Source organism: Malaclemys terrapin, chromosome 5 (genome assembly GCF_027887155.1).
Source record: "Malaclemys terrapin pileata isolate rMalTer1 chromosome 5, rMalTer1.hap1, whole genome shotgun sequence".
NCBI lineage: Eukaryota > Metazoa > Chordata > Testudines > Emydidae > Malaclemys > Malaclemys terrapin.
In genome coordinates this window covers 50,890,037-50,901,506 of record NC_071509.1, presented here as the reverse complement: position 1 = coordinate 50,901,506, position 11,470 = coordinate 50,890,037, and the positions used below count along the sequence as shown (strand labels likewise).

General features: G+C 40.9%; 1 protein-coding gene across 1 annotated transcript in view; it reads right to left on the bottom strand.

Annotated features, from left to right (window-relative positions):
• Positions 1–10,278: 10,278 nt before the first annotated feature.
• OCIAD1 (OCIA domain containing 1) overlaps positions 10,279–11,470 on the bottom strand; it is a 32,697-nt gene continuing 31,505 nt past the window's right edge. The window contains exon 8 of the mRNA XM_054029096.1: positions 10,279–10,748. Within this exon, the coding sequence (XP_053885071.1) occupies positions 10,711–10,748 (38 nt within the window). The 3' untranslated portion in view covers positions 10,279–10,710. The remainder of the gene's footprint in view (positions 10,749–11,470) is intronic.

Here is an 11,470-nt window from a genome sequence, read left to right as displayed (position 1 = left end):
AAAAATGGTACAAATTTCAAACACAAATTTGGAAATTTTGTTCCATTTTGAAAATGTGTTCTAACAAATTTATAGAAACAGGAAAAGCAAGTAGTGGACATCAAAACCAAGATAGATATTTGTAAGTAATGGATAAACTGAGAATTGATTTAAGAGGGGGAGGGATAGCTCAGTGGTTTGAGCATTGGCCTGCTAAACCCAAGGTTGTGAGTTCAATCCTTCAGGGGGCCACTTAGGGATCTGGGGCAAAAATCAGTACTTGGTCCCGCTAGTGAAGGCAGGGGGCTGGACTCAATGACCTTTCAAGGTCCCTTCCAGTTCTAGGAGATAGGATATCTCCATTAATTTATGAGCATTAGTATCCAATAATAATTTAAATGTCTACATTAACTATTTCATGCATGGCTGGTCAAATCACACAAGAAAGGAAATAGACACTCATAATTTGAAAGTCTGTCTAATCTGTTGAGCATGAAATCTTACCTTGGTGCCATGAGCGGGTGATCCAACTGAGGGAAGGGAGCAGAAGGAGACTCCACCGATTGGAAGGCAAAAAAGAGGCACTGTCCTAGGGATGGGGGTTCCACAACCACCACTCCCAAGAGGAGGAGGAGGGTGGTGGTGGTCAGGGACTCCCTCTTCAGGGGGACTGAATCATCTATCTGCCGTCCCGACCAGGAAAACCGAGAGGTCTGCTGCTTGCTAGGAGCTAGGATACACGATGTGACGGAGAGACTGCCGAGACTCATCAAGCCCTCGGATCGCTACCCCTTCCTGCTTCTCCACGTGGGCACCAATGATACTGCCAAGAATGACCTTGAGCGGATCACTGCAGACTATGTGGCTCTGGGAAGAAGGATAAAGGAGTTTGAGGCGCAAGTGGTGTTCTCGTCCATCCTCCCTGTGCAAGGAAAAGGCCTGGGTAGAGACCGTAGAATCGTGGAAGTCAACGAATGGCTATGCAGGTGGTGTCGGAGAGAAGGCTTTGGATTCTTCGACCATGGGATGGTGTTCCAAGAAGGAGGAGTGCTAGGCAGAGACGGGATCCACCTAACGAAGATAGGGAAGAGCATCTTCGCCAGCAGGCTGGCTAACCTAGTGAGGAGGGCTTTAAACTAGGTTCACCAGGGGAAGGAGGAGACCAAAGCCCTGAGGTAAGTGGGGAAATGGGATCCTGGGAGGAAGCACAAGCAGGAGAGCTCAAGAGGGGAGGACTCCTGTCTCATACTGAGAAAGAGGGACGATCGATGAGTTATCTTAAGTGCCTATACACAAATGCAAGAAGCCTGGGAAACAAGCAGGGAGAACTGGAAGTCCTGGCACAGTCAGGGAACTATGATGCGATTGGAATAACAGAGACTTGGTGGGATAACTCACATGACTGGAGTACTATCAAGGATGGATAAACTGTTCAGGAAGGACAGGCAGGGCAGAAAAGGTGGGGGAGTTGCGTTGTATGTAAGAGAGGAGTATGACTGCTCAGAGCTCCGGTATGAAACTGCAGAAAAACCTGAGAGTCTCTGGATAAAGTTGAGAAGTGTGAGCAACAAAGGTGATGTCGTGGTTGGAGTCTGCTATAGACCACCAAACCAGGGGGATGAGGTGGACGAGGCTTTCTTCTGGCAACTAGCAGAAGTTGCTAGATCGCAGGCCCTGGTTCTCATGGGAGACTTTAATCACCCTGATATCTGCTGGGAGAGCAATACAGCGGTGCACAGACAATCCAGGAAGTTTTTGGAAAGTGTAGGGGACAATTTCCTGGTGCAAGTGCTGGAGGAACCAACTAGGGGCAGAGCTTTTCTTGACCTGCTGTTCACAAACAGGGAAGAATTAGTAGGGAGGCAGTGACCATGAGATGGTCGAGTTCAGGATCTGACACAAGGAAGAAAGGAGAGCAGCAGAATACGGACCCTGGACTTCAGAAAAGCAGACTTTGACTCCCTCAGGGAACAGCTGGTCAGGATCCCCTGGGAGAATAACATGAAGGGCAAAGAGGTCCAGGAGAGCTGGCTGTATTTTAAAGAATCCTTATTGCGGTTGCAGGAACAAACCATCCCGATGTGTAGAAAGAATAGTAAATATGGCAGGCGACCAGCTTGGCTAAACAGTGAAATCCTTGCTGATCTTAAATGCAAAAAAGAAGCTTACAAGAAGTGGAAGATTGGACAAATGACCAGGGAGGAGTATAAAAATATTGCTCAGGCATGCAGCAGTGAAATCAGGAAGACCAAATCACACTTGGAGTTGCAGCTAGCAAGAGATGTTAAGAGTAACAAGAAGGGTTTCTTCAGGTATGTTAGCAACAAGAAGAAAGTCAAGGAAAGTGTGGGCCCCTTACTGAATGAGGGAGGCAACCTAGTGACTGAGGATGTGGAAAAAGCTAATGTACTCACTGCTTTTTTTGCCTCTGTCTTCACAAACAAGGTCAGCTCCCAGACTGCTGCACTGGGCAGCACAATATGGGGAGAAGGTGACCAGCCCTCTGTGGAGAAAGAAGTGGTTCGGGACTATTTAGAAAAACTGGACGAGCACAAGTCCATGGGGCCGGATGCGCTGCATCCGAGGGTGCTAAAGGAGTTGGCGGATGAGATTGCAGAGCCATTAGCCATTATTTTTGAAAACTCATGGCGATCGGGGGAGGTCCCAGATGACTGGAAAAAGGCTAATGTAGTGCCCATCTTTAAAAAAGGGAAGGAGGAGGATCCGGGGAACTACAGGCCAGTCAGCCTCACCTCAGACCCTGGAAAAATCATGGAGCAGGTCCTCAAGGAATCAATTATGAAACATTTGGAGGAGAGGAAAGTGATCAGGAACAGTCAGCATGGATTCACCAAGGGGAAGTCGTGCCTGACTAACCTAATTGCCTTCTATGATGAGATAACTGGTTCTGTGGATGAGGGGAAAGCAGTGGATGTGTTATTCCTCGACTTTAGCAAAGCTTTTGATACGGTCTCCCACAGTATTCTTGCCGCCAAGTTAAGGAAGTATGGGCTGGATGAATGGAATGTAAGGTGGATAGAAAGCTGGCTAGATCGTCGGGCTCAACGGGTAGTGATCAATGGCTCCATGTCTAGTTGGCAGCCGGTTTCAAGTGGAGTGCCCCAAGGGTCGGCCCTGGGGCCGGTTTTGTTTAATATCTTTATTAATGATCTGGAGGATGGTGTGGACTGCACTCTTAGCAAGTTTGCAGATGACACTAAACTAGGAGGCGTGGTAGATACACTAGAGGGTAGGGATCGGATATAGAGAGATCTAGACAAATTAGAGGATTGGGCCAAAAAAAACCTGATGAGGTTCAACAAGGACAAGTGCAGAGTCCTGCACTTAGGACGGAAGAGTCCCACGCACTGCTACAGACTAGGGACCGAATGGCTAGGTAACAGTTCTGCAGAAAAAGACCTAGGGGTCACAGTGGACAAGAAGCTGGATATGAGTCAACAGTGTGCTTTTGTTGCCAAGAAGACTAACAGCATTTTGGGCTGTATAAGTAGGGGCATTGCCAGCAGATCGAGGAACGTGATTGTTCCCCTTTATTCGACATTGGTGAGGCCTCATCTGGAATACTGTGTCCAGTTTTGGGCCCCACACTACAAGAAGGATGTGGAAAAATTGGAAAGAGTCCAGCGGAGGGCAACAAAAATGATTAGGGGTCTGGAGCACATGACTTATGAGGAGAGGCTGAGGGAACTGGGATTGTTTAGTCTCTAGAAGAGAAGAATGAGGGAGGATTTGATAGCAGCCTTCAACTACCTGAAGGGGGGTTTCAAAGAGGATGGAGCTCGGCTGTTCTCAGTGGTGGCAGATGACAGAACAAGGAGCAATGGTCTCAAGTTGCAGTGGGGGAGGTCCAGATTGGATATTAGGAAATACTATTTCACTAGGAGGGTGGTGAAGCACTGGAATGCGTTACCTAGGGAGGTGGTGGAGTCTCCTTCCTTGGAGGTTTTTAAGGCCCGGCTTGACAAAGCCCTGGCTGGGATGATTTAGTGGGGGATTGGTCCTGCTTTGAGCAGGCGGTTGGACTAGATGACCTCTTGAGGTCCCTTCCAACCCTGATATTCTAGGATTCTAAGCCTGGGTACTAAGCAAAGCTTGAGTACTTCAGCAGTCCCCACATTGGATGCCTGGAGCCAAACAAGCCATGGGGCCATCTGAGCCCCACAGAGGGGAAGTCAAGCTTTCAAAGCCCAGCAGGCAGGTGAACTCTATGAAGAGAGTGCAAACTGTGAGAAATCCAGCATCCAGAAGGGTATCTGAGCCCCACTAAGGGGAAGCTAAGGGCTTGTCTACATTACCTGCTGTATCGATGGGCAGCAATCAATCCAGCAGGGGTCGTTTTATCGCGTCTAGCGAAGATGCAATAAATCGACCGCCGAGCACTCTCCTGTCGACTCCGGTACTCCATCGGAGCGAGAGGCGCAGGCGGAGTCAACGGGGGAGCATCAGCCGTCGACTTACCACAGTGAAGACACCGCGGTGAGTAGATCTAAGTATGTTGACTTAAAGAAATCAATCCCACATCCCCACTCCTCCCCAGTGTAGACCAGGCCTAAGAATGATCACACTTTGATCACACAGGATCATACTTTGAACATCTGCACAATATACTGACACATCGTATTTTTGCATCTCTCGTGGGCAGTATGATTTATGGGTGCAACTTGGAATAGTACCCACGACTCTCCAGTCCCCCACAATTCAGCCCCTTCCTGGGCTTTCTTTGAATGAGCAGCAGGAGTTATTTTCTTTTGGGATGATCTGTTATTTAACTGGGTTCCAAACAGATCCATGTAATATGAATGAACATTTGCTGAAAGCAAATACTGAAGAATTCGACTGTTTGCTTATTTCGGATTATGAATCTTGCTGTTGATTTTGGAAGACAGCATTGTAAACTCAATTCTCCAAATATCTGCAATACAGAAGCAACTGACTTTGCAACTTTTAATGAGGCTATAACAAGTGTGAAGGAGCTAAGCCAAAAGCTCACAATGCATGTCAACAGCCCCCAGTTTCAGGCCACTACCTTTATTTTTTAATAATTTGGCCTTGCAGCTTAAAAATTGTAAAGATTTTAAGAATTAGGGAAGTCAATTATTTTAAACATTTCCAAGAAGGTTAATATATAATTAATAAGAGGGCTGTCAAGCAATTAAAATATTGTGATTAATTGCATGATTAAAAAGATTAATCACAATTAATTGCACTGTTAAAGAATAATAAAATACCATTTATTTAAATATGTTGGCTGTTTTCTACATTTTCAAATATATTGATTTTGATTACAACACAGAATACAAAGTGTACAGTGCTCACTTTACATTTTTTTATTACAAGTATTTGCACTGTAAAAATCTAAATAAATAGTATTTTTTCGATTCACTTAATACAAGTATTGTAGTGCAATCTCTTCATCATGAAAGTTGAACTTACAAATGTGAATTTCGTAAAAAACTGCATTCAAAAATAAAACGATGTAAAATGTTAGACTCTGCAAGTCCACTCAGTCCTACTTCTTGTTTGTCTGAGCGATTGGCTGAACAAGTTTGTTTACATTTGCAGGAGATAATGCTGCCTGCTTCTTGTTTACAGTGTCACCTGAAAGTGAGAACAGGCATTCTCATGGTACTGTTCTAGCCAGTGTTAGATATTTACGTGCCAGATGTGCTAAAGATTCGTATGTCCCTTCATGCTTCAACCACCATTCCAGGGGATGTGCGTCCATGCCGACAACGGGTTCTGCTCAATAACAATCCAAAGCAGTGTGGACTGACACATGTTCATTTTCATTATAAAAAGAGTCAGATGCCACCAGCAGAAGGTTGATTTTCTTCTTTGGTGGTTCGGGTTCTGTAGTTTCCACATCGGAGTGTTGCTATTTTAAGCCTTCTGAAAGCATGCTCCACACCTCATCCCTCAGATTTTGGAAGGCACTTCAAAAATTCTTAAACCTTGGATCGAGTGCTGTAGCTATCCTTAGAAATCTCACATTGGTAACTTCTTTGCGTTTTGTCAAATCTGCAGCGAAAGTCTTCTTAAAATGAACATGTGTTGGATCATCATCCGAAACTGCTATAACATGAAATATATGGCAGAATGCGGGTAAAACAGAGCACTGGACATTGAACTCCTTTGGGGAGATTTGTGTCACAAAATTTAATTAATGCTTTTTTTTAAAATGAGCATCATCAGCATGGAAGTATGTCCTCTGGAATGGTGGCTGAAGCATGAAGGGGCATACGAATATTTAGCATATCCGGCACGTAAATACCTTGCAATGCTGGCTACAAAAGTGCCATGAAAATGCCCGTTCTCACTTTCTGACATTGTAAATAAGAGGACAGCATTATCTCCTGTAAATGTAAACAAACTTGTTTGTCTTAGCAATTGGCTGAACAAGAAGTAGGACTTGTAGGCTCCGAAGTTTTACATTGTTTTGTTTTTGAGTGCAGTTATGTAACAAAAAATAAATCTACATTTGTAAGTTGTACTTACACAACAAAGCGATTGCACTACAGCACTTGTATGCGGTGAATTGAAAAACACTCTTGTTTACTTTAACAGTGCAAATATTTGTAATAAAAATATACACTTTGATTTCAATTACAACACAGAATACAATATATATGAAAATGTAGAAAAACATGCAAAATATCTAATAAATTTCAATTGGCATTCTATTGTTTAACAGTGCGATTAAAACTAATTAATCATGGTTAATTCTTTTAAATTGTGAGTTAACTGCAGTTAATCAACAGCCCTAATTAATACATAATCCTTGTGTGTTCATTCCTTTTGGTGCTCACACAGAATACAGCAGTGAACACTTTCTGACCTAAAGAGTAAAACTGAAGAGATGCATTTTTAGGATGATTAGTTCTATGCTACGTGAGAAAAGGACTTCCAAGTTGTATAGAATGCTGGATTCTTTGTTAACAGACATACAGGTAAGATTACTTAAAAGAAAAGCTGTCTTCTATTTCAATTGAGTCTATTTTAAACCAACTATCCTTTTGGTTGAACCAGATTAGAAACTTGTCTAACCAAAAATGATAGTGGTTACCTGTGAAAGTTAATCTAAGCAAAATTTTAATATTCACACACGGGGTTGTTTCGGCATTCTCTCACCCCTACTGGTTCTTGATAGCTAATACATTCTCAAAGTTTTACGTTTGGGCACCTTTTTCACAGGAGAAAAATCAAGCCATTACCTCTCCATCTTTTCTGGGGGATCCTGACAAGATATTTGAAGAATGTGAAAAGTTCTTATCAACCTAAGACTCAAACCCGAAGTGCAGCTCTTCCTATTCCAAGCTAAGAGCAATGAAGGGATGCTGGGTCTCAGTATGTAGCTATGGCCATTTTAAAATATAGCCCAGTTCACACCCTTAATGTGGCCAGTTCATGCCTCCTTCAATGCCAGTGACAACATCCTTCCAGTTGCCTGTATGCCAATCTCTCACTCACTATGCAGAATCATACTGTCTAAAAAGTAAAAGGCCCTGCTTTGATAGAATATTAGGGTTTTGTTTTTAAAACCACCATTGAGGTTAAAAGTTATGACCATACAAACCCCAGGTATTTATATACATTAAGGACATGATACAGACCAACAAAAAAAACACATCAACCCACCATGTTGTGCTAAAGTGAGGAAGAGTATTTACATACCCAACTTACAGCAATAACTAGGTACAAAAAGGCAAGGTTGAGAGACCAAGCTCCACACTTAATTTTGAATTTTTTCTGATATTTGTTTATGCCACATATATTAACATAGCTAGTTCTTAATAAAAACAGCATTTAAAATAGTGTTTCCCACATATGAGATATGGCCTTTATTTTCATAGCTACAGAAAATGAAAATACTTCTAACAGTATTATATAAAATGATTTTTGCATACATAAAATAATTATTTTGGGGTAAAATGTCAATCTCATTTTCAAAACCTTTGGCTTCAGATCAGTACACAAACTGCTTACAGCATTTAGAAAGCACTCATTTTAGTATGCAAGATTAAGGTATAATATTAATGGAGTAGATGACTTTTCCTTTTTCAATATTTAAACGGAAAAAGGGTAAAATAATCTCCCATCAACTGCTGTTCTGCACCAGATGGTCCACAATCCTCATACTACCTAAGATAAGCACACAATTACAAATAAATAGTGAGGCAGATTAAAATATTTCTAATGATAGTCCAAATGGATTCTCACATGCAGTGCAACATCTGTCCACTGATTTACGGAGAGAAGGGATGAAAGGAAGAAGGATCAGACTGCAGCCTCATGTTTTCATTGTGCTAACTCATTATGAAGGACTTGTCTACACAGGGAAATTTAATGGTATAGTTATACTAGTATAACTCCCTGTGTAAACACTCATCTTCTGGAATAAGAGCGTCGTCTTCAGGTTTAGCTTAGACTGCTTCCAAAGTGACAAACTAAACTGGAAAAATCGCACTCATTCTTGAATCTGAGCGTCCCCATGGGGAGTTATACTGGTTATACCAGCAAATTTTCCCATGTAGACAAGCCCTAAGGGTAGAAAACATTGATCTACATAAAACATACATGCACATGAAGAGAAATTTTAAGAACCTTCAGTACAAGCAAATATTAATTCAGATTTCCGAGGCAAAGACAAAGAGTCACCAGACTCTTACAAACATGTTTCCAAAAAGTCTAATGTAGTCCACATTTCACAAAAATAATAAAACAAGACATTTTTATTGGCAAGATGATTGTCCAAAATACTACCTCCTTTAGGCATTGTGAGGGAGTGAAAAATATTGGTATTTTCCCTTGTACTTATTACTCAAGGCTTGTCCGTGGGTCCTTCCTTCACTTAGAGATCGTCTGCTTCAACATAGTTCTCTCTTTAAAGATCAGATACGCAAAGATAAGTGTTACAACTTCCTGTTACTATTTTGCAGCTTAGTAACTTATTGTCTCCGTTTTTGTATGGTGGGTATAACACGGAGAAATCAAGAAAATGTTATATGAATTTCTCCCATGATCACAGTACTTTTCTGACCACTTTCAGTATTCTGCACTGTCCCCATCATTCAACAGTACAAATCCTGCTGACTTCTAGTACTTTCATGGACCTCTCATTTCAGACCTGAAAACCTTCTCTCATCAAGATAAATTGGGGTCTTTTTTACAGTTAGCTTCAAGATAACCTGATGCCAGTCATCCACTTATGGTCAGAAGTAGTTTGGCATTTCCTTTCTCTGCAAACAGACCTGTTATTCAGATGTTCTTAAACATTGTTTGGTTCTTTAAGAACTCATCTTCTCTACATTTATTTGTTACCCTCATTTCAGCTTACTCTGCACCACCCTGGTGAATCTTTCTGTCCATGTTGCTCTGTTGTTGGTCCATTGAATCAATGAGGTCTTCAAGAGCATTTTTCTTGTCTGGTAATATAATTCCTTCTCTTCTCTCATTAAGTTAGGGTTGATATTGATCAGTTTCAGCACACCTTTAACCAAAGACCCCAAACCAGAAAGGGATAGTGCTGACAGGCTACGAATATAAGTAGAGCAGCTGAAGGTCACAGCTTGAAGATGAGATTCTAGTGCTCATGAAAGAAAGACTGGTGGCACTGTTTTGATCCAGATATGTAGGAGGTAAAGCAGATACTAGGAAAATGTGTCAGCACAGCTCTGCCAATGTATCTCAGTCCTGAACAGAAATACTAATGCTATATTCTACTCAAGGGGATCTCTTCTCAAGAGACAGACAGTGGTGACAAACTGTGTGGTGGTTTCGTGACATGCGTAAACATGGGAATAAGAATAAGACCACAAAATTATTTTTCAATCCAGGCCAGAATTTGAACCCAAGTCACCAAAATTAAAGTAACTAATACACTTACCCCACTATGCCTAAATACAGATGCTTTTTTAATGTTTCCTTTTTCTTTCATTTAATCATTTTCTGTACTTCTGGTAACTTGGGTCTTGTCATGACAATCACTCAGTGGTAGATGAGTCAGGATAACTCACTAAAATGTACATGTTATTCTGAAACATTTTTGAAGAGTGTGAAAGGTGTACATTTGCTCTGGTACCTAGCTAGTTCCTCATCACTGTCTATTTTTACTGTTTAGTCCTAAAGATTTATTGCAGGTTAATAAAATCTGACTTTGAAGTCCCAAAAAATATGGGAGAAATTAAAAACTATTTTAATACCTTACTAATTAGATGGGGGTAAATACCACTGGGATTTTACATCACATTACTTTCAGAATAAATGAACAAAATAAGAGGGTATATTTTACTGAGTGACTTTTAATGGGAGTCTTAAATAATCTGAAAAGATTGTTTTTTTCCCCTCTCAACACCACTACATCTGACTTAGTCTGTTTACATATGCCAGTGTCTTATCTCGCATTACAAATCTATAAAATTAGTGCGAGCTATCCCTTTTTCATTATTTCTAAACAATATCAAACTGTTTAAAATCACTGTTCTCATCAATAGTCTAGTTCCCCAATGGTGCAAAGCTACACAATGTTAAGCCTACAATCCAACATTTTTCACTCTTCTGGAAAGTCAAAAATAAAATCTAATCTCCTTTATTATAACATATTTCAGTTTGGCAAAATACACCAAAGTGTGCAGATATTCATGACCAACATAGATGGAACTGAAGTTAGCTGATTGACGATATCTTCCTTCAGTACATGCAAAGATTCAGTTTTCAGTCTTCCCAAGCATCTCCATACTTGTTTACTTTAACTAGAAAAAAGAAAAAGATCACATACAATTAAATAGTTTAAATACATAAGTTTAATTTACATAGTGCTTTGAAACTGTGGTGAATGTGTTGTGTTTTCAAAGTGTGAGGTTTAGGGACAGTTATACTTCAGTGCGTGTCTAGTAATTTTTAAAATGAGGGAAGGGGTAGAGATGGCATTTCTAGTTTTTATTATAGCAGTATTAAAAGGCCCCAGTCAGGTTAGGGACCAATTACATTAATCCCTACCCTGCAGAGTTTATAATTAATTTAAAACAAGATGCAACAAGTGGGTGTACCAAACAATTGGAAGAAACAGGGAAAGAATAACAGATACAAGTATGTGGTTGCATAGTCTTGTTATTTGCACAGTTAGGTGGCTACAAGGTAATTAGTTATATATTTAATTTATATTTGTTTTTAAACAAAAAGGAGATGTTTGTAATCCACACTGGCCAACTACCTAGCCATTAACAGTTGGCAACTGCCTACAATGTAGAAGTGGGTTTTGGAGACAGATCTGAAGGAGGGAAGAGTAATGGTTTTATGAATCAGTCCAGTGAGAGCAGTGTGGAAGAAAGTGAAAAGGTGCTTGTTCGGGAGAGACATGGACAAACAGGAGATAGAGGCTGGCATCACTTAGGGGATAGAGTTAGAATACAATAAGATACAAGAATAAATATAAAGAGAAAGAGGAAAGATGGACCAATGGTTACGACTCTGG